This window comes from Lepidochelys kempii, chromosome 14 (genome assembly GCF_965140285.1).
Source record: "Lepidochelys kempii isolate rLepKem1 chromosome 14, rLepKem1.hap1, whole genome shotgun sequence".
Classification (NCBI taxonomy): Eukaryota; Metazoa; Chordata; order Testudines; family Cheloniidae; genus Lepidochelys; species Lepidochelys kempii.
Window position 1 is genome coordinate 33372280 of NC_136393.1, and position 23548 is coordinate 33395827.

At 48.9% G+C, this 23548-nt stretch overlaps 1 protein-coding gene across 10 annotated transcripts in view; it reads right to left on the bottom strand.

The window, feature by feature from the left end:
- LOC140898275 (uncharacterized) overlaps positions 1–23548 on the bottom strand; it is a 2445793-nt gene that overhangs the window by 1252388 nt on the left and 1169857 nt on the right. For 9 of the 10 annotated variants that reach the window (XM_078848803.1, XM_078848794.1, XM_078848799.1 and 6 more), the window contains one exon: positions 22708–22812. The exons of the other annotated variant lie outside the window; for it this stretch is intronic. In XM_078848803.1, the coding sequence (XP_078704929.1) occupies positions 22708–22812 (105 nt within the window). The remainder of the gene's footprint in view (positions 1–22707; positions 22813–23548) is intronic. 10 annotated transcript variants of the gene reach the window in all.

Below are 23548 nucleotides of genomic sequence, written 5' to 3' on the forward strand. Positions count from 1 at the left end.
TCCTCCCCCATCTGGTCAGCACACAGCCCCCTCCCCAATAGACCCCGCGTTCCCCAGTGTGATCGATGCACCCACCCAACTCTTCTCCCCCCCGAACCCGGCACCTCCCTGCTCGCCCTCTCCCCGATCCGTGCACAACACCAGCCCCTCCTCACCTGCTGGAGGAGACCCCCAGCCCCCAATCGCTCCGTGGGCAGCCGGCGCCTGGAGCCCGGCTCGCAGCTCGCCCAGGCCAATGTCCCCTGGAGCCAGAGCCCCCCCCCCCCCCCCCCCGCCCGGGGAGCGGGCTCAGAGTGACCCCGGTGGGCAGGCAGAGGGAGCAGCGAGGGGACGGGCTGCCCCGCTGGGAGCCGCCAGGCTCGGGGAGAGGGTCCCGCGGCTGCAGCCCCGCTCAGCTGGGCAGGTCAGCAACACGGAAGGGAAACGCACCCAGCTGTCTGCCACCAGGGAGCTTCTTTTCCATGGGTCCAGATGATGAAGATGTCAACAATATAGCGTAAGTAGAGTAGGGGCATTAGGGGATGAGAGCTGAGGAAGCGTTGTTCTAAGTCAGCCATAAAAATGTTGGCATACTGTGGGGCCATGCGGGTACCCATAGCAGTGCTGCTGATTTGAAGGTATACATTGTCCCAAATGTGAAAGAGTTATGGGTGAGGACAAAGTCACAAAGTTCAGCCAGCATGTTTGCCGTGATATTATCGGGGATACTGTTCCTGATGGCTTGTAGTCCATCTTTGTGTGGAATGTTGGTGTTGAGAGCTTCTACATCCATAGTGGCCAGGATGGTGTTTTCAGGAAGATCACCGATGGATTGTAGTTTCCTCAGGAAGTCAGTGGTGTCTGGAAGATAGCTGGGAGTGCTGGTAGCATAGGGCCTGAGGAGGGAGTCTACATAGCCAGACAATCTCGCTGTCAGGGTGCCAATGCTTGAGATGATGGGGCGCCCAGGATTTCCAGGTTTAAGGATCTTGGGTAGCAGATAGAATACCCCAGGTCGGGGTTCCAGGGGTGTGTCTGTGCTGATTTGTTCTTGTGCTTTTTCAGGGAGCTTCTTGAGCAAATGCTGTAGTTTCTTTTGGTAACCCTCAGTGGGATCAGAGGGTAATGGCTTGTAGAAAGTGGTGTTGGAGAGCTGCCAAGCAGCCTCTTGTTCATATTCCGACCTATTCATGATGACAACAGCACCTCCTTTGTCAGCCTTTTTGATTATGATGTCTGAGCTGTTTCTGAGGCTGTGGATGGCGTTGTGTTCTGCACGGATGAGGTTATGGGGCAAGGGATGCTGCTTTTCCACTATTTCAGCCCATGCACGTCTGTAGAAGTCCAGTCTGTTGTTTCAACCTTCAGGAGGAGTTCACCTAGAATCCTTCTTTTTGTAGTGTTGGTAGCAAGGTCTCTGTGGGTTAGTATGTTGTTCAGAGGTGTTTTGGAAATATTCCTTGAGTGGGAGACGTTGAAAATAGGATTCTAGGTCACCACAGAATTGTATCATGTTCGTGGGGGTGGAGGGGCAGAAGGAGAGGCCCCGAGATAGGACAGATTCTTCTGCTGGGCTAAGACTATAGTTGGATAGATTAACAATATTGCTGGGTGGATTAAGGGAACCACTGTTGTGGCCCCTTGTGGCATGTAGTAGTTTAGAGAGTTTAGTGTCCTTTTTCTTTTGTAGAGAAGCAAAGTGTGTGTTGTAAATGGCTTGTCTAGTTTTTGTAAAGTCCAGCCATGAGGAAGTTTGTGTGGAAGGTTGGTTTTTTATGAGAGTATCCAGCTTTGAGAGCTCATTCTTAATCTTTCCCTGTTTGCTGTAGAGGATGTTGATCAGGTGGTTCCGCAGTTTCTTTGAGAGCGTGTGGCACAGGCTGTCAGCATAGTCTGTGTGGTATGTAGATTGTAATGGAGTTTTTACCTTCAGTCCTTTTGGTATGATGTCCATCTGTTTGCATTTGGAAAGGAAGATGATGTCTGTCTGTATCTGTATGAGTTTTTTCATGAAGTTGATAGATTTCCACTCCATACGGCTAAATTCAGTGCCTTGCACCATGACAGGTTTCAGAGTAGCAGCCGTGTTAGTCTGTATTTGCAAAAAGAAAAGGAGTACTTGTGCACCTTGTTTGATGCAATAGAGAAGGGGGAGCCGGGTTAAATGGAGGCGGGGCTGAGGGCAGGGGGCATGTGCATCGGCCGCTGTCGTGAGGAAATCGGGCACTGGCGTTTCAGCTGTGGCTGAGGTCGTGCTGTGGCTGTGAACTCACCCGGCGGGATGCGGCTGCAAGCCGGCCTGGCTGGTGCGCGGGACCTCACCTCCTTCCCCACGGCTGCGCCGCTGGGCGCTATTCCTGTGGGTGAGACGCTCCCGGTCCCAGGGGTCCCTGAAAGAGCCACCCAGGGCTTGGGAGGGAGGGTGGGTGCTGCTGGCTGCTCCACGGTGGCTCGCTCTCTGCGCGGCAGGGTTTGCGGGCTGGTTACAGTCACAGCCGGGCTGGGGCGAGGGGGCACAGTGGGCCCGAATGGGGCGGTGGCCGGGAGGGGAAGGGCTCGGGGCTGGGGACTGAATGGGGGTCGGGGCTCCAAATAGGGAGAGTGGGGCTGGAATGGGGGCGGAGCTCGGGTGGGTGTCTAGGAACTGCATGGGGGTGGGGCTCCAAATGGGGGGCTCGGGCGGTGGCTGGGGACCGCATGGGGAGGGCAGCGCTGTGGCAGGGTCAGTTCTTGGCCGAAGGGAGGTGGATTCTGGGCCAAAAGGGGGCGATTCGGAGGGCGGGCCCCGGGCCGAAGGACGGGGGGGGGTTCGAGAGCCCCCCCGGGAAGGGAAAGGAAGGGTCGGGCAGAGGAGCGCAGGACACTGGTTCAAGTCCCGCCCTGCCAGGAGGGGGCTGGGCCAGGGACAGGGCTGTTTCGAGCCCCAGCCCCGTCCCCTTATGATATCCCTACTCACACTTACTTCAAGGAGGATTGTGTGTGTGAGGAGGGTCTTCTCCCCCACCCCCCAGCTGGGTGCCTGTCACTGGTGGGCGGGGCCTGTAGGAGATCAGGTCTCTGCGGCCCTGGGGGCGGAGGGGCCGATAGGAGTTAAGGGGTTTTAATCATCATGGCACCACCTCTGGCATACTGCATACTGGGCAGGCAACGAGAAACCACAAATGGCCTCCCCCACCCCTGACCTGTCCTGCTTGGTCTGTCTCGGGTTCACATCGGCTGGAGAGTCTGGAGCAGGGACGGGGAGCCAGGGCCAGGACCTCTGCCTCGGCTTTGCTGCTGCCAAATCGGACCCACTCAGACCGAGAGGAGCTGACCCCAGCCCAGCACCTGCAGCAGCGTCTGTGGCCTGAGTGTCTCTGAGAGGGACAATGGGGCCAGCAGCTGGGTTGCTGAGAGCGAAGAGCCGCTGTAGGAGTTGTGTGTTAATGGCAATGGACACCTGGAGCCTGGAGGGAACCCAGGTAATGGGGCATCTCTGCCTGGGGGCAGGCTGGAGAGAGACACTGAGACTGCCTGGAGTGCTGGAAGGGGGCGTGGCCCTCCCACTTTTTGTCACTGGCCCCGCCCCTCCCCCTCCTCTTCCCCCTGAGGTCCCCCCACCCCACCTCTGGCTGGCAGCTGCAGTGCAGACAGTTGCAGGGAGCTGTGGATGACACTCCACTTGCCTGGGGTGGGGGGCCGAGAGCAGCCCTGGTCCGTATCCCTCCCCGCAGGCTCCCTGCCCAGAGCAGGGGGAGTGTCTGTACTTCCCCACAGCTGCTGCTCTTACCATGGCCCTGCTGCTGCTCTGAGGCCCTGCTACCCAGCCAGAGCCGGATCTTGGTAACAGCCCAAGGGTAACTCTAGGGAGCCATGGACCCTCCATATGCCCTTGGTGAGGGAGTCTGCCTGACCCTCTGGGCTCCCCTCCCAGAGTGTCTGACGGAAGGAGAAATCGACAGAACGGTGCATGTTCCAGGGCAGCTCCAGCCCCGGTGCTGTCAGTGAGACGTGTCCTCCCAGCCCTGTCTGACGGGTCTGTCTGTTTCAGACCCTCCTTGTAACTGCCAGAAAAGTCCAACCCCTAGAGTTGTGGTTGCACTGACAGTTGTATCGTCTCCTTTGATCGCTGCCATCATTGCTCTGGCAGGTGAGTTCCCGGCTTCCGCCCCGCTCCCTTCCCCTCCATCTACGATCTCCGTGCATCCCATTCCCCCGTGACCTACCACGGTCCCTCTCTCCTCCCGGCCTGTCCGGCTTCTGCCCCTTGGACAGAGGATTCCTGGGGGATGTTCCTCCCCGACCATCCTCCTGCTCCCTCCCAGACTCCTGCACCTGGGCACTCTCTGTGTCGGGACGATTTGACTTACATTAGCCCCCCCAGCCCATCTCTGAGCACTTTGGACCCAAGTCGCCTTTGCCATGCGCCATGAAACAGTCCCTGACCGGGGTGTCCAATGGGACAGGGTGCAGCACATCCCTGAGCCCTTTGCCTTCCCTGTGTTGCTCTGAGGTTACCAGCCTGGCCTTCCTGGATCTTCAGGTCACGCCTGTGGCCGGGCGGCAGGTGCTGCCGTGTTATTGAAATGAGCCGTAGAATTAAGTCTAGACCCCTCCACCAGCGCAGTGTGGAAACCCCCCAATCGCTGAGCTTGGCCATGAAGGGTCCCTTAGCACCATTCACACCCCCGGGCTGCCCAGACAGTGTGTGCTTGTGCAGAGGGCGTCTGTTTGCGGTGAACATGAACCCTGCTGTATCCCCCCGTCGTCTGGCGCAGGGCGTGCTGGAGACTGTCGGGGATGGGATTTCTCTACTGCCCTGGGATCTGATCACTGGGCCCCAGGAGGGTTTAGCAGCTGGCAGAGGGGATTGAATCCAGGTCTGTCTGCATTAGGAATCCTCTGTGCCGATGTCATGACATCCGTGCAGTTGAATTGGTGCAAACCGCTAAAGCAGACGCACTGCACTGGTGCACAAAGGAGCTTGCCTTGGTGCAGTTCGCTGCAGGAAGTTACCAGAGCGAGCCGCACTGCTCCAGCGCATCTCCAGGAGGTGCTTGCCCGGATGTCACTGCAACACTGTGATTATACTGGTGCAGATTGCTCTGATATAGATGGGCCCTGAATCCCAGCTCCCTGCTGTAATGGCAGGCTGTTGAAATGGGCAGCATTGGCTCTCACTGTGTAAGGTGGGAATCTGTGAGCTTAGGGTTGGTTACACACCTGCAGGTGCAGGGAGCTCTGCAGAACATGTGGCATCTGAGCTGGAGATGGATGGTGGAGACAGCCTGTGCCATCAACTGTTAGTCACTGACTTCTCTGCTCAGTTCAGTAGGGCAGGGGTGTGGGCTACCGTGCACTGGACAGTTAAATCTACAGGGTCAGACATGCCTTGTGCGTGAGTGAACACATGCTCATTTTCTGATCACCGCTGCCACGTTTCCTAAGTCTTCCCGACTTAGAGTGCCTGTTCCTTTTAAATAGTACCATGCCGGCAGAGCTGAGCTACATCGGTGTGGTTTTCTTTGAAGTCACAAAGTGTATTCTTTCGCTAAGAACATAAGAACGGCCTTACTGGGTCAGAGCAAAGGTCCATCCAGCCCAGTATCCTGTCTGCCGACAGCGGCCAATGCCAGGCGCCCCAGAGGGAGTGAACCTAACAGGCAATGATCAAGTGATCTCTCTCCCGCCATCCATCTCCACCCTCTGACAAACAGAGGCTAGGCACACCATTCCTTACCCATTCTGGCTAATAGCCATTAATGGACTTAACTTCCATGAATTTATCCAGTTCTCTTTTAAACCCTAGCCTTCACAACCTCGCCTTCACAACCTCCCCAGGCAAGGAGTTCCAGAGGTTGACTGTGCGCTGTGTGAAGAAGAACTTCCTTTTATTTGTTTTAAACCTGGTGCCCATTAATTTCATTTGGTGGCCCCTAGTTCTTGTGTTATGGGAACAAGTAAATAGCTTTTCCTTAGTCACTTTCTCTGCACCACTCATGATTTTATAGACCTCTAACCACTGTGTTTACATCTCATGTTATTGTAGCTCTGTAAGTGGCTATGGGCCATCTCACTGCGTGGTGTTTGGGTAGGTTGCGATTGTTCATGGGGGTGGGGGGGAGAGGTGAAAGAGTTATAAATGTGACTGGGTATCAGAAAGTATTTCAAATAATCTAGTGCCAGAAAATGACCTTGAATGTGACAGCAGGTGGCTCCTCTGGGACCTTCTGCTAAGAAAAGCAAAACATAGAAAGAAAAAGAAACACTTCAGCACCAGGGGGAAAGGCAGTTTACTGTGTTTCTGAAGCCATCTGATTCCATTTCTGAGCAAGTTGCAGTGTGAGAGAGAAATTCATCAAATTGAAATGTATGTCGTGCAACATCCATACTGCACTTGTGCAAGGGAAGTTGAACAAAATTATCACGGTGAGTTTCAGAGGCGCAAGCTGTTAAATGATGCAAAAACCAAGCTGAAAAGACAACAGTAACGGCTCAGATTTTGTTGTTACTGTTATCATTATTATTACTGGGCTATGTTGATTGGGTTTTTTTGTCTGTGAAAGAAATTTTGGACATATTGGCAGATACCTTCTTTCATTATTATTTGGACTTCTATTATGTAAAGGATTTTTAAATTTAGTTCAGAATTGTTGTAATGCAGTCCACCTTTGACCAAAAAAGCAAAAGAACAACAAAAAAGACAAGACTGCGCAAAGCACTGGTTTGTTCTGTGTTTAGGTCCAGTAAAGATAAGACACAACTGTACCTTATATTTATTATTGAGTCTGCAAAAAATCCCTATGTAAATATGCACATGTAATTTATTTGTTTGTTTTTCCTACAGTTAGTTAAGTATTGTCAGAGCCGCATGCTGAGGCTGCCAAAAATTTGTGAGAACCCCAGCTCTAGAAAGTGTGAGGATTTTGTTTTCTATGTAACCATTACTTTCCAGTATTTATTCACTCTCGCTTGCATCTCTGTTCTTTGATAATAAACTCATTCCTGTTTTCTGTATATCTAAGTGCTGTGTTCTCAATAGAGTGGTTGGCCTGAATTGAATCTTACAAGCTGCTGTGGACCGCGCCTCTGGGGTTAGAGTCACAGTTCTGCATGTGCTCCGTGGAACGGGCTGAACACTCCAGAGGGACGCTCAGAGGCTTTGGGGGTGTCTATCGCTAACCTGTACACAGAGAGCGAGGCCTGCAGGGGGCTGGAAGGTCGGGCTTGCGCTGCCAGGAGTGGTGAATTAGCCTCTTAAGTCCCCTTGTGAATCCAGCCCTACCGTTCATTGGGACAAGTCCTCAGCTCCCTGAAGCTGTCCCGTTACCCAGGTCGCACGGTGCAGGTTTCCTCTCACCCATCAGACTTCGTTTTTAAAGGAAAGCTGAGATGCAGGAGATCAAGGTGGCGCTTCCAATGAACAAGTACCAGGTCACCCTCCCCATGGGATTCAGCCTCGTATGGTCCTTGCTCCAGATCCCCAACTCTGTGGGTCTCAAGCAGGGGTACACGTATCCCTGGGGTACACAGAGCTCTTCCGAGGAGTAGGTCAACTCATCTAGATATTGGCCTAGTTTTACAACGGGCTACATAAAAAGCACTAGCGAAGTCAGTGCAAACTAAAATTTCAGACAGACACTGACTTGTTTACACTGTTCTATATGCAATACACTGACATGTAAGTACAATACTTATTTCCAATGGATTTATTTTATAATTGAATGGTAAAAATGAGAGTCAGCCATTTTTCAGCAATAGTGGCTGTGGCAACATTTGTATTTTCATGTCGGATTTTCAAAGCAAGTCATTTTTAAGCCACGTAAAACTTGGGGTACGCAAGAGAAATCAGACTCCTGAAAGGGGTGCAGTGGTCTGGAAAGGTTGAGAGCCACTGCCCTAACTCATCTCACAGCCTGGGACGTCTTCTCGACTGACGCTCCGCAGGAAAGCTAGAGATGAAAGACAACACCAGAGCCCAGCTTCCCAGTACAGGGAGGGGGAGGAAAGACTCACCCCGGCCTTTCCTTGTTACAGGGACCCACAGTGACACGGACTCTCTCTCACTCTGCAGCTTCTCAGGCTCTGCAGATGGGAACAGCTACGGGTGGATAAAAGGCAGCCAGGTTCTGTCTGAGACGTGTGCCGCGGAGCTCAAATGGATCTACCAGAAAGAAGCGGCCATGATATAAACAGCGCAACTGAGGATCCACATTTGTGTATCTGTAATGAGAATTACCTCCCTGTGAAGACTCCTGGGTAGGGCCCTACCAAATTCACCCATCCAGTTTGGTAAATTTCACGATCATGAGATTTTTAAAAGTCTTTTAAATTTCACAGTTTTAGCTATTTCAATCTGAAATGTCACCCTGTTGTAACTGTGTGGATCCCATCCCAGAAGAGAGTCATGGGGGGTCTCAAGGCTATTGGGGGAGGGGTGTCACGGTATTGCGACCCTGACTTCGGCACTGCTCCTGGCAGTGGTGCTACCTTCAGAGCTGGGCTCCCGGCCGGCGGCCACGGAGCTTTCTGCTGCTGGGGGAGGTTCCTGGAGGTGGCTCTGATCTGGCCCTGGGAGCAGCCCATGCAGGGGACGAGGTCCTGTTCCTCCCCAGCCCAGCCCGAACTTGCAGCTAGTTCCTGGCACACGATAGGAGCCCCTGCCCGGGACGCTCCCAGCCCTGCCCCTCCCCCGTTCCAGGGTCCAGCCCTGCCACTAGGATAGTCCACTAGGATGCTGGCAGGGGGGTAAGCCTTGGGCAACAGGGTCAAAAGTGGCAGAGAAATAAGCCACTGGGTGTTTCTTTTCTCCGTGCATCTGAGTGAGAACTCCAAGTGCACACCTAGATTGTACGTGGCAGAAAAGGGTAAAAGGCTTAGAATAGTCAGGCAGCCCTAAGGCAGGGGCAGAAGCCAAACCCTGTTTGAGGGAAACAAAGACTATCCTAGCTCTGTATCTAGTTAATGTTCACCTGAATTTCCCCCAAATCGAGCATTTGATTCTTGACAATGTTTCATACAGAGAAACTCCAGGCAGGGAGTGAGAGTCCTATGATGAGCACATTTCCAATGCCCACCCTGGTAGCTTACTAGCTCTCTCCATTGCTTTCTATGCCATTGTGTAATGTCCTACAAGGCTTCCTCAGGGCTTCAAGGTTTCCTTCTTGAAACTTGAAACTTGATCAGGTAACAGGCCCCTGATCTGATTACCCAAAACCCCCAACCAGAACCTACCTACCTGCCTACTTACTTATTTTTTAATGAATTAACCCTGAAATTCTCACCATGCTGTATCTTTGGTCTGGGTTTGTTGCTAGAAGGAGCTTCTCAGTAATATGAAGATGGAATAAAAACATACCAGATTGATGACAAAGTTCAAACATGTTGGCCTTGTCTTGACACAGAATGTAATATGGGGTGATTATTTCTTCCCTGCATGGGGGGCAATGTTTAAATGTTTATGGCAATGCCATAAAATTATGAAAAAAGGTACCAAGTGGTAATATTGCACAAAATTACCCCCTCCACACAAAAAATTAATAGTAAATTATAAAAATACTGTAAAGGCACATCTGTCTCCAACATGTGTCTTAACCACAAAATACAGGTTGTGTGTCAATGCTCATAAAAATTAAAAAAACTTACACATATAAAAAAATTGGGATCCCTTTAGTTTCCAGGAAACGCAAACCCATAAAAAAAGGTTAACACTTTCATAAACATGCACAAAATGTAGGTATCAACAAAATCACATTATTTAAAAAAAATGCCCAACATGTAAAAATTGAGCTCCCTATGGAAGACTCCAGCAGAAACCATCCCTCTACTAATAATCAAGCCATAAAAGACCCATTCAATCCCTAACACTCTTAAGAAAGTATAACTATATTTGTAACTTGTGCAGAGGTCTGTATAAAGTTTCTGTATGCTTGGGTAATTATAACTTTAATAAAACTTATAAAATAAAATAAACCTTGCATTGGTAAATGTATGTGTGGTCACTACCTTTGGTCTTTGTGTTCCTAAAAACTCTAAATCTAAAGCAAGTAGCAAAGGTAACTTTCACTGTGTTAAGCTTAAAACTGTAGCTGCCAGAGCCGAACCCACGGTGGTGTAATACCACATTGCAAAATTCACTTTAAATAAAATTAAAGGCTACCCCCTGATAGCTGCAGCCCTCAATACCAGCTCCAGCACCACCTTCAGCACCATCCCCACTGCCTGCAGACCGACTTCCATGCTACCACGTCCAGCAGCCACTGGAAAACTCTGGGGTTGGGTGGGCTCTGAGCAATGCATGGAGTGAAATGGGCAGATGTACCATGTGCATTCCACCCCCATAAAACAGCATTCAATAAGATCAACATTTTGACTAGGGGGAAGGAGAACTGGAGGTGCCCTTCTGACTTCCAGTTCCACTATTAGTGAGCCCATGGAGCTTGGACTTTAGCTATTGGTCCCCTTTTGCACAGGAAGAAAAGGAGGACTTGTGGCACCTTAGAGACTAACCAATTTACTTGAGCATAAGCTTTCGTGAGCTACAGCTCACTTCATCAGATGCTCATGCTCCAATAAATTGGTTAGTCTCTAAGGTGCCACAAGGACTCCTTTTCTTTTTGCAAATACAGACTAACATGGCTGCTACTCTGAAACCTGTCCTTTTGCACAGGGTTGCACTTTATTTCACACTGCACACTTCTGAAGAATTATTTGTGGACAGGAAGTTATGGTGCCTGCAATGGTCTTTGGGTTATTTCAGCATTTTGTTTTGTTAATGAATTGGCTGGCTTGGACAATACATTGGCATATGAGTGTCAGGAAATAAAGGAAGAGTCAGGAAGTTGTATCCAAAGATTTTAAATAAAATATCAGATTCTTTTAAAAGCAACAGCAAATAACCAAGAGCAAATCAGCACATAGGAAATAGACACAATGCCAATGTACAGCATTACAGTCCCTCATCACATCTCCACATCACCCAGTGCTGCAAGGATGTAGGTGTGTAAGCCATCCCTTGTTTCCCTTGTTCACCTGGACCCAACCTCTGTGATGACAGCAGGAGCGATGGAAGCTCCATAAAAGTGTGGGGAGCCACCGGCACCTAAACTCTGGCCCTGCCCTCCCCCACTACCCCTTTTCCCAATGCCCTGCTCCCACATCACCCCTTCCTCCTGAGCCCCCACCCTCACACCACCTCTGCCCCGTAAGGCCCTACCCCTGCTCACTCCTCTCTGCCCCCGCATCGCTTGCTCTTACGGCTTGTTAAAAGTTGGAGGGCATAGTCCCCCATTTTTAAAAGTGATGGGGCCATGGACCCCTGACTCCCCATTCCAGCACCCCTGGATGACAGGTGCACATTCTGGATGTCTGTATGGGACTGCAACCAGCAGTGTCTTTCTCCTTGCAGATGCTAGGCAGAGCACAGCAGACCACAGCCATATGGATGGCACTGGCTATGTTGGTGTCCAAATGGTCTGTAGGTGGCACCATATTGCCTTCAGCCTGCCAAATGTGCACTCCATGTCCCTAGAAATCCTAGTGCCAAACACGAAACTACAGCATTCATGTCAACACACGTGTATGGAGTACGGATCATGTGCAGCTCGGCAGTGTGGACTTTTACAAGTGGACTTGACTAATGTGTGCACATGCCTGCAAGGCAGGATGGAGCACACGCTGCAGTGTAGACACACCCTTAGCTACTAACCTGACCAGTGGCTAGAGTTCTCTTGGATTGCAGAGGCTAGTGACAGACAGGCTGCACAATCTTAGGACCAAGGAAATTGGCTTGTCTTCCTCCATCTCTGCTCTCAATGGCTCTTAAATCCAGGGACACCACCCCTCTCCCAGGTTTATAGAAACTGTGCATTACAGGCTCTGCAGAAACATTGGAGACCTCCAGCATCTTAGGATGAGGATGTGTGAGGCTAGACTGGCTGATGACAAGTGTCCCAGAGGGGTATTTCTTCCTGTGTCTCAGGGACACAGTCTGAGCTGTGATTGCAAATCCCAGACCCAGAGCCAAGGGTGGATTTTCTCCCCAGCAAAGGAAGTCGGTGGGAAAGTGAATATCAGTACCCCTTTATCAGCATCAAAAAATGCCACCTTCCCCACTTCATAGTCCAGAGAAACCCGGATCCTCTTGGGCACCTGCTTCAGGGCCAATGGGGAGCGAGGAGAAGTGACAGCGAGGTACTGATTCCCCCAATGGCCCACAGCCCAGATCCCCTCCTCAGTGCTAAATATGATCTCTCCTTTCCTCCTCACAGACTCTCTAGCGATCCCCACAGCCCAGTATCCCCCATGTCCCACCTCCACCTCCCAGTAATGTCTCCCTGAGTTGAACCCCTCGTAGCCCAGCACACAACGTTCATATTCAAATCTCTTAGGATTGTCGAGGCAATCCAGCCGTGTGAATAGCCGTTTAACACTTTTGCAATCCACAGACAGGAGAAGATGGGGATGAACTGTGTCTGGATCCAAGTCACATTCTCTGGGAAAGAAAAAATCAGAGCATTAAGGGCAGAGCTCAGCCCTGCGGGAGAGTTTGATCATGTCAGTGACAGAATCTGCCCCAGATGGAGTGTGACTTAGGGAATCGCCTTCCTCCAGAATTTACCAGGTTGGAATGGGGAGCAGCTCTGAGATCTCAGCACAGTGCAGGGGAGAGTCACTCCCCTGACAGAGATGTGTCAGTAACAGAGTGAAGGGATCAGCTGGGCCAGGCCTCAGAATCAGGGTCTATCCCCTCCTGGCCCCACCTCTCCCCATGGAGGGGACTAGTATCCCTGGGGGGACACAGCAGATTATATGAAGTCAAGAATATTGACACAGCTTCCCCCCCCCCCCCAAAAGTGCTTTATTTCCAGCATGAGTCCTTTTGTTTCCCAGCTGCTTCCTCCTTTCAATGTGATATGGGCCTCCTCACTCTCCTCCCCTCTCCAAATGCTGGATCTCTGACATGCTCCTTCCTCAGACAGCAACAGGCCACATGGGGCAAGGACTTGACATGCCTCAGATTTCACTGCTCAGCAGCAGGTCCCGTTTCTCCCAAGGGCGGCTGCTCTGGGGAACTGCACTCACCCTCCTGTTAATTGCTATCATCTTCAAAACTGCTCATCATCCCACCCTTCCCTTCCCTTCCCTTCCCTTCCTCTCCTTCCCACCACCACCTTCACTCCCCCACCCATCTCTCCTCCACTGCTCGCTCTGGCTCATGTGCAGGAAGCAGGATCTTCCTCCCCTACATTTTATTTCCTCACTTACCCCAGCCCCTCTAGCTGTAATTCTAGTCAACACTTTTCCCATCTCCATCATCATGGTATCTAAACACCAGACACAGAATTCAGTTGCTCCTTGTCTGCAGAGCATAGCTCTGTCCCTCTCCCAGGCAGTGAGGGCTGAAGAAGAGTGAGGAGGAGACATGAGCAGGAGCAGGAAGGCAATTGATGGGAAGACAGGGCAGGCCTTGGCCCTGGGGTAGCAGCTGGGCAGGGTCATGTTCCATTGTACAATGACTGGGAGGTGCTCTCAGAAAGCCCTTCAGGGGGCAGGGCACATGCAGACAGAGGAGTGGGAGGAGCTGTGTATGATCTGGATGCATTGTGCTGTGGCAGGACATAGGCATAAAACCTGCCTCACATCCTGATGCGCACCAACATACAGGATGCTTGTGAGGTCTGCCCTGAACTACTCACTGCTGCAATCAAGGAGAAGGTGCAACATTTTCTTATGAAAGGTGATGGACATTGATACAGTATGATCTTCAATTACCTTTTTCCAGAGGGGCAGCAAGCTTTCTCCAGCCTGAAACCAACCACATAATCAGAGATGAGAATTCCCCAGAACAAATTCTCTAGGATTCAATAGGGTACAGAATGGTACACTGAGGGAAAAATAGATTTATAATGTCTATCAGATGTTTATGATAAAATAAAGAATCAGAAACACACCTAGATTGTGTAAGTGCTTCTCTCACAGAGGCTACACCTTTAACACACTCTTTTGTATTATGTCAGGTTCCATTAACTATGCAACTGTCAAAAAACTTACGATCTGATTTTTCAACGGACACATTAGAATTAGGATGCAAAATACCTGGTCAGAAAAGCCTGAACCTGGTCCCACCGAGGTCAGTGAAAAATCTCCCATCTATTTCAGAGGGAGCAGAATAGAACATATATGTGCAGCAATCGTGAAAAGATGGCTGCACGTGCTTAACTTTACAGATCGGAGTCACTCCACTGAGTCCCATGAGTTCTACTCAGATACAGCAAGTCAAATCTGAAAGCTAATCCTAATTTTTGAATTAAAAGTGTTTTTCTTGACAAATTGCCTTTTTCAGAAACAAACATTTTTCTTCAAAACATTGCCAATTTAATTTCAATTTTATGACAAAGATCCATTTTCCACTTCTTTTCTGCACTATTTCTCAGTACTGTCAGGATCAAAGTTAAATCTGACAGCTCCTTTCTTTTCAAATCCCTTATCTTATTTTGTTTATTCTGTGTGACATTGATCAGCCTTACCTCTATTCCACATTTTTTAAAATCGAAATTGAAAAAAGAAAAACAACCTCCCCCAAGAAATAAATAATCAGAAAAACAACCCTGCCACCCCAAAATCAATCAACCTAACAAAAAAACTAAATAAACGTCAACACCACAATGACAACAAAACTCTCTGATCAGTATACAACTGCGTGCAAAAAATAGAAAGAAGCAAAAGAAGACTTACCAAGCTCTGCAGTAAGTTTCCCTAAAAATGTAGAGAAATAAATATTCATTATTATATCCAGTTTTATCATCCAGAGCTTCTATCCCCCTGGATACACAGTTGAAAGGCTGTATTCTCTATGTATGAAATTCACACTATCGCTAAAGAGGGCAGTGTCTGAGTTATGGGAGTGTTGGGCAGAGAGATGTTACAATTGACAATACTTAGCTGTGATGATTCAAAAAGGGCTTGGTTTTAAACCTGAAAGTTGCTAGGAACTTTTTCCTCCCTGGAATAGATGCATTTATTTACTTCCCTGGCATGGGGTGTTTCTGTAGGGCCCAGCACTATAGAGCTCAGGTGCACTGCACTTTGTTAGCAAAAAGAGATTTCAGTAAAGATACCACACGCAGGACACAGAGCACCTCTGAAGCCTCGCAATGGCCAGTGTACTCACTTTGATCTCAGCTGCAGCTCCTGCACATCCCCTATCTGGAATCTACAAAATCCTGGCCTGGTGGCTTCACTCCCATTTCTCTGCCGACCTGATACTTGTCATGTGACAATGGTAAAGCTCAACAGAGTCATTTTCTATATCACTGACCAGATCATGTTGTTATAATAAGGAAACAGAGCTATCCCTAAAACTCCTCAGTCTCTATCTTCATTTCTCCCTGTACTTCACTGTCCAGCCCCAGCTTCTGGCTTCCTGCATAGATTTATAGTACATATAGCCACACACACACACACCTCTTTCTCAGCAGTTGTTGACGTTATTTTGGCAGGTGTTAATAGGATTTTGATCCAAAGAGGATCACAGACTTTGTTAAACCCAAGCATCTGCCTTCAGGTTCAGTAGAAAGAATCATTATGGCCTTTTGTGTTGTGATCCAGCTAGAAATAATGAAAACTACTGCCCAGTGCACTGGGCACAAAGCCAACCCAGGTAGATTAACAGGGCTATCACTGATAGTGAACTCAGGGGCTAAAAGACCGTGTGTGTGTGTGTGTGTGTGTGTGTGTGTGTGTGTGTGTGCGCGCACGTGCGTGCATGTGTGTTTGTTGGAGGTAGAAAACCAAAAGAAACCTGGCAAAGGAGTTATGGGTGTGAACGGAAGCAGATAGGGCTCCTTGGGCACAGAGCTCACTACAGTGGAAGATTGGGGATTTTCTGAGCAAGGAAACTGTCTGCTGTTGTTGGTTTCTACTGTGTTCTAGGATAAAAGACTTTCCTCTACATATTCTGTAAATAACAAGATGACACCAAGAATAGACCTAACTTGTATCTATCAGAAACAACTCTGCACAAAGGGGAAAAACTGATACCAAGCTGGCATGAAGCCCTTCCCCGCTGTGCAGGAGGGCACAGAGTCCCCCTTGTCTCCCACTTAATGTCACCTCCCGCAGGAGGGGAATTTCACCCTCAGTGAAGATACATCTTAAATCATGTTCTCTATGTTCTCATCTCCTACCTATTGAATTATCATCAATACATTATTGTGATATTTCATGTGAGTTTCAAGTTGGTGTTCCTTTATTACCAATAATCACAACAACAAAAATTAACAGCAAACAACTTCATAGAACAGTTTCTATTAGGAGAAAACATTTGAAAAGCAAGTTGTTTAAGAATATTTACAGTTAATGTAGATTGAAAGAAATGTTTGCATTATATGAATCCTTAGCACCTCGATAAACATTAAATTTTTGTTTTACTAATCATGTGACTACATTGGAGTTCAATATCAAAGAGTGAGTATTTCCAAGTTGTGAAAGTTCTGAATTCCCAGCAGAATTAGAGCCCAGTCCTGCTTCCTGGCATATCCTACATATCCAGCAACTTTGTTGGGAGCTTTAGGGGTGCAAGGAGTGTAATTTCAGGCCCTAATATTATCAACTGTATTGTTCTAGGACTTGTGCATTTAGTGCTTGATCCTTCACTCCCTGAAGTCAATGACAAAGCTCTTATTGATGATAGTGGTGTTTCTGGTTCTAAAATCTCTCCCATAATAAATAATAAATAATAATAATAATGAGGAGACAAATTTGTGGAAAATTTTACTTGTTGGAGGAAAGATAATGACACCAATGTCGGTATCACATTTCCCAAACAAATAAATAAATAAAATAAACAGCGATAAATAAAAATTATTACTAGAAAATATGAATGGCCATACTGGGTCAGACCAAAGGTCCATCTAGCCCAGTATCCTGTCTTCCGACAGTGGCCAATGCCAGGTGCCCCCAGAGGGAATGAACAAAACAGGTAATCATCAAGTGATCATCCCATAGCCCATTCCCATCTTCTGGCAAACAGAGGCTAGGGACACCATCCCTGCCCATCCTGGCTAATAGCCATTGATGGACCTATCATCCATGAACTTATCTAGTTCTTTTTTGAACCTTGTTATAGGCTTGGCCTTCACAACATCCTCTGGCAAAGAATTCCACAGGTTGACTCTGCGTTGTGTGAAGAAATACTTCCTTTTGTTTCTTTTAAACCTGCTGCCTATTAATTTCATTTTATGACCCCCTAGTTCTTGTGTTATGAGAAGGAGTAAATAACACTTCCTTATTTATTTTCTCCACACCAGTGATGATTTTATAGACCTCAATCATACCTCCCCTCAGTTGTTTCTTTTCCAAGCTGAAAAGTCCCAGTTTTATTAATGTCTCCTCATACGGAAGCTGTTCCATATCCCTAATAAATTTTGTTGCCCTTTTCTGAACCTTTTCCAATCCCAACATATATTTTTTGAGATGGGGTGACTACATCTGCATGCAGTATTCAAGATGTGGGTGTACCATGGATTTACACAGAGGTATCTATCCCTTTCTTAATGATTCACAACATTCTGTTTGCTTTTTTGACTGATGCTTCACATTAAGTGGATGTTTTCAGAAAACTATCCATAATGACTCCAAGCCCTGGTCTACACTAGGACTTTAGGTCGAATTTAGCAGCATTAAATCGATGTAAACCTGCACCCGTCCACACGATGAAGCCCTTTATTTTGACTTAAAGGGCTCTTAAAATCGATTTCCTTACTCCATCCCTGACAAGTGGATTAGCGCTTAAATCGACCTTGCCGGCTCGAATTTGGGGTACTGTGGACACAATTCGACGGTATTGGCCTCCAGGAGCTATCCCAGAGTGCTCCATTGTGACTGCTCTGGACAGCACTCTCAACTCAGATGCACTGGCCAGGTAGACAGGAAAAGAATCGCAAACTTTTGAATCTCATTTCCTGTTTGGCCAGCGTGGCAAGCTGCAGGTGACCATGCAGAGCTCATCAGCAGAGGTGACCATGATGGAGTCCCAGAATCGCAAAAGAGCTCCAGCATGGACTGAACGGGAGGTACGGGATCTGATCGCTGTATGGGGAGAGGAATCCGTGCTATCAGAACTCCGTTCCAGTTTTCGAAATGCCAAAACCTTTGTCAAAATCTCCCAGGGCATGAAGGACAGAGGCCATAACAGGGACCCAAAGCAGTGCCGCGAGAAACTTAAGGCGCTGAGGCAAGCCTACCAGAAAACCAGAGAGGCGAATGGCCGCTCCGGATCAGAGCCCCAAACATGCCGCTTCTATGATGAGCTGCATGCCATTTTAGGGGGTTCAGCCACCACTACCCCAGCCGTGTTGTTTGACTCCTTCAATGGAGATGGAGGCAATACGGAAGCAGGTTTTGGGGACGAAGAAGATGATGATGAGGAGGAGGTTGTAGATAGCTCACAGCAAGCAAGCGGACAAACCAGTTTTCCCGACAGCCAGGAACGGTTTCTCACCCTGGACCTGGAGCCAGTACCCCCCGGACCCACCCAAGGCTGCCTCCTGGACCCGGCAGGAGGAGAAGGGACCTCCAGTGAGTGTACCTTTTAAAATACTATACATGGTTTAAAAGCAAGCATGTGAAAAGATTAATTTGCCCAGGCATTCACGGCTCTCCTGGATGTACTCCCAAAACCTTTGCAAAAGGTTTCTGGGGAGGGCAGCCTTATTGCGTCCTCCATGGTAGGACACTTTACCACTCCAGGCCAGTAGCATGTACTTGGGAATCATTGTACAACAAAGCATTGCAGTGTATGTTTGCTGGCGTTCAAACAACATCCGTTCTTTATCTCTCTGTGTTATCCTCAGGAGAGTGATATCATTCATGGTCACCTGGTTGAAATAGGATGCTTTTCTTCAGGGGACACTCAGAGGTGCCCGTTCCTGCTGGGTTGTTTGCCTGTGGCTGAACAGAAATGTTCCCCACTGTGAGCCACGGGGAGGAGGGAGGGTTGAGGGGGTAGCCACGCGGTGGGGGGAGGCAAAATGCGACCTTGTAACGAAAGCACATGTGCTATGTATGTAATGTTAACAGCAAGGTTTACCCTGAAAGACTGTAGCCACTGTTTTATAAAATGTGTCTTTTTAAATACTGCTGTCCCTTTTTTTTCTCCGCCAGCTGCATGTGTTTCAATGATCACAGGATCTTCTCCTTCCCAGAGGCTAGTGAAGATTAGAAAGAAAAAAAAACGCACTTATGATGAAATGTTCTCTGAGCTCACGTTGTCCTCCCACACTGACAGAGCACAGAGGAATGCATGGAGGCAAATAATGTCAGAGTGCAGGAAAGCACAAAATGACCGGGAGGAGAGGTGGCGGGCTGAAGAGAGTAAGTGGCGGGCTGAAGAGAGGGCTGAAGCTGAAAGGTGGTGGCAGCGTGATGAGAGGAGGCAGGATTCAATGCTGAGGCTGCTGGAGGATCAAACTAATATGCTCCAGAGTATGGTTGAGCTGCAGCAAAGGCAGCTGGAGCACAGACTGCCACTACAGCCCCTGTGTAACTAACCACCCTCCTCCCCAAGTTCCATAGCCTCCACACCCAGACGCCCAAGAACGCGGTGGGGGGGTCTCCGGCCAACCAGCCACTCCACCACAGAGGATTGCCCAAAAGACAGAAGGCTGGCATTCAATAAATTTTAAAGTTGTAAACTTTTAAAGTGCTGGGTGGCATTTTCATTCCCTCCTCCACCACCCCTCCTGGGCTACCTTGGTAGTCATCCCCCTATTTGTGTGATGAATAAATAAAGAATGCATGAATGTGAAGCAACAATGACTTTATTGACTCTGCAAGCAGTGATCGAAGGGAGGAGGGGAGGGTGGTTAGCTTACAGGGAAGTAGAGTGAACCAAGGGGCGGGGGGTTTCATTGAGGAGAAACAAACGGAACTTTCACACCGTAGCCTGGCCAGTCATGAAACTGGTTTTCAAAGCTTCTCTGATGCGCACCGCGCCCTCCTGTGCTCTTCTAACCACCCTGGTGTCTGGCTGCACGTAACCAGCAGCCAGACGATTTGCCTCAACCTCCCACCCCTCCATAAATGTCTCCCTCTTACTCTCACAGATATTATGGAGTGCACAGCAAGCAGTAATAACAGTGGGAATATTGGTTTCGCTGAGGTCTAAGCGAGTCAGTAAACTGCGCCAGCGCGCCTTTAAACGTCCAAATGCACATTCTACCACCATTCTGCACTTGCTCAGCCTGTAGTTGAACAGCTCTTGACTACTGTCCAGGCTGCCTGTGTATGGCTTCATGAGCCATGGCATTAAGGGGTAGGCTGGGTCCCCAAGGATACATATAGGCATTTCAACATCCCCAACAGTTATCTTCTGGTCTGGGAATAAAGTCCCTTCCTGCAGCTTTTGAAACAGACCAGAGTTCCTGAAGATGCGAGCGTCATGTACCTTTCCCGGCCATCCCACACTGATGTTGGTGAAACGTCCCTTGTGATCCACCAGAGCTTGCAGCACTATTTAAAAGTACCCCTTGCAGTTTATGTAGTCGCTGGCTTGGTGCTCCGGTGCCAAGATAGGGATATGGGTTCCATCTATGGCCCACCACAGTTAGGGAATCCCATTGCAGCAAAGCCATCCACTATGACCTGCACATTTCCCAGGGTCACTGCCCTTGATATCAGCAGATCTTTGATTGCGTGGGCTACTTGCATCACAGCAGCCCCCACAGTAGATTTGCCCAATCCAAATTGATTCCCAACTGACTGGTAGCTGTCTGGCGTTGCAAGCTTCCACAGGGCTATCGCCACTTGCTTCTCAACTGTGAGGGCTGCTCTCATCTTGGTATTCATGCGTTTCAGGGCAGGGGAAAGCAAGTCACAAAGTTCCATGAAAGTGCCCTTACGCATGCGAAAGTTTCGCAGCCACTGGGAATCGTCCCAGACCTGCAACACGATGCGGTCCCACCAGTCTGTGCTTGTTTCCCAAGCCCAGAATCGGTGTTCCACCGCATGAACCTGCCCCATTAGCACCATGATGCATGCACTGGCAGGGCCCATGCTTTCAGAGAAATCTGTGTCCATGTCCTGATCACTCACGTGACCACACTGACATCGCCTCCTCGCCCAGTATCGCTCTGCCAGGTTCTGGTGCTGCATATACTGCTGGATAATGTGTGTGGTGTTTAATGTGCTCCTAATTGCCAAAGTGAGCTGAGCGGCCTCCATGCTTGCCTTGGTATGGCATCCACACAGAAAAAAGTCACGGAACGATTGTCTGTCGTTGCTCTGACGGAGGGAGGGGCGACTGATGACATGGCTTACAGGGTTGGCTTACAGGGAATTAAAATCAACAAAGGGGGTGGCTTTACATCAAGGAGTATTTCAGGCAGGACTTCACGGAGGGTTCCAATAAGAAATGGTGCACCTAAGTAATTGTTCTTATTGGAACAAGCAGGTTGGTCTGGCCTCTGATTGATACATAGCTAGATTTACCTTGCTGCACCTTCTCTGTGAGTGACTGCAGTGTGACCTAGAGGAATGAGTCCCCTAGACGGGGCGGGAGGGGGGGAAGTGAATGAGTACAAAACAAATCTAGTCTTTTTCTTGTTTTGATCCACTCCATCTATCTTTTACATCTTTGGCTGGCAGCAGACGGTGCAGAAGGACTGCAAGCCATCCACATCTCATGGCTGCTCGGCAGGAGATGGTACAATAGGACTGCTAGCTATCCATATCGCCTCCTGCTCACCATAAGATGGTTCAATAGGACTGACTGCAGGACTAAAGAGAATGACCTGGTCAAGTCACTTCTAATGTAGTCCCTGCACCCATGTCTGCCCAGGTGCTCCTGGCCGACATGGCCAGGAGCACCTCGGACATGACGATGACGGCTACCAGTCCTATTGTACAGTCTGCTGCCACAAGGCAAGGGGTTGCTGCTGCTGAGTAGCAATGCAGTACCACGTCTGCCAGCACCCAGTAGACATACGGTGACGGTTACCTGAGCGGGCTCCATGCTTGCCGTGGTATGGCGTCTGCACAGGTAACTCAAGAAAAAAGGCGCAAAATGATTGTCTGCCCTTGCTTTCATGGAGGGAGGGAGGGAACGGAGGCCTGATGATATGTACCCAGAACCACCCGCGACAATGTTTTAGCCCCATCAGGCATTGGGATCTCAACCCAGAATTCCAATGGGCAGCAGAGACTGCGGGAACTGTGGGATAACTACCCACAGTGCAACACTCCGGAAGTCGACGTTTGCCTTGGTACTGTGGAAGCACTCCACCGAGTTAATGCACTTAGAGCATTTTCTGTGGGGACACACACACTCGAATATATAAAAACGATTTCTAAAAAAACGACTTCTATAAATTCGACCTAATTTTGTAGTGTAGACATACCCTAAGCAAGTGATTTTTAAGTCAGGAGAAACTTGTGGTATGCAAGACAAATCAGACTCCTGAAAGGGGTGCAGTGGTCTGGAAAGGTTGAGAGCCACTGCCCTAACTCATCTCACAGCCTGGGATGTCTTCTCTTTTCACTTTTCTCTAATTTTATGTGTCCCGTTATATATAAATGTGAAGGCTCAGCTGGTGTAACTCAGTGAAGTTCCTTTGCAAGGACATTTCCATACAAAACCATTATTTTTTGTTGCTTCTACATTTTTCATGTTACTTTTTAGTTTTTCAGATGTAGCCTTACTGCTTTTATTAGAAGAAAATCTTGCATTATATTTTCCTTTATAATGTTTACCTTTTATTTTAAATAAATAAATAGTGATACCAATGAAACATGCGAAAATCATCAGGATCACCGACAGAGCCACCATCCATGGATTCGCCTTTGGGAAAAAGGCAGCTGTAAAAGAAAACCCTAGAGGGACTCACATCACTCTGTAAGTAAGGGCAAAAATCAAAGGATTCCACATCATATAAAGCTACCTCCAGCAGGAGTAGTCTAAAACAAAGGTGGAAATACAGCCCTGTCTGCAGTGCACAGAGCACCAGAAACCTATATTACAAGGACTCCAACCAACACAGGCATCAATTCACAGATCAGCGTATGAATCAGCCTGGTTTAATTCACTGCTGTTGTTGCACAAAGAGACAACCTTGTCCAATGCCTAAAGCACTGGCTTCAGACTCAGGAGACTGAATTATGTTCCCCACACTTCTGGTGCCCTGCTGTATGAGCTTTACTATGTCATTTCCCCTCTGTTGCTCTATTTCCTGTCCAGTCTTTTGCTTGTCTTGTTCATTTAGTTTAGAACTATCATAGTTTATTTGTACAGTGCTCAGCACACTGGGGCTGCAATCATGGGCGGTGCGTAATGGAGGCTTGGGGAGAGGCCAGAAGCGGGAGTGCAGTGGCGGATTACCGCACAGACCCACAGGGCCTATGCCCAGGGGTCCTGGCCAATTTGGGGCCCCCGGAAAAATCCCCACTGCTACAGCCTTGGGGGTGGAGGAGCTCTTACTCCAGGGCCACAGTGGGGACACAGAGCCTTTCTGGACTCGGGGTGGCAGCAGACAGGGTGGAAAGGAACAAGCGGGGTGTGGGCCTCGAGAGAAGAGGTGGAGTGGGGGTGGAATGG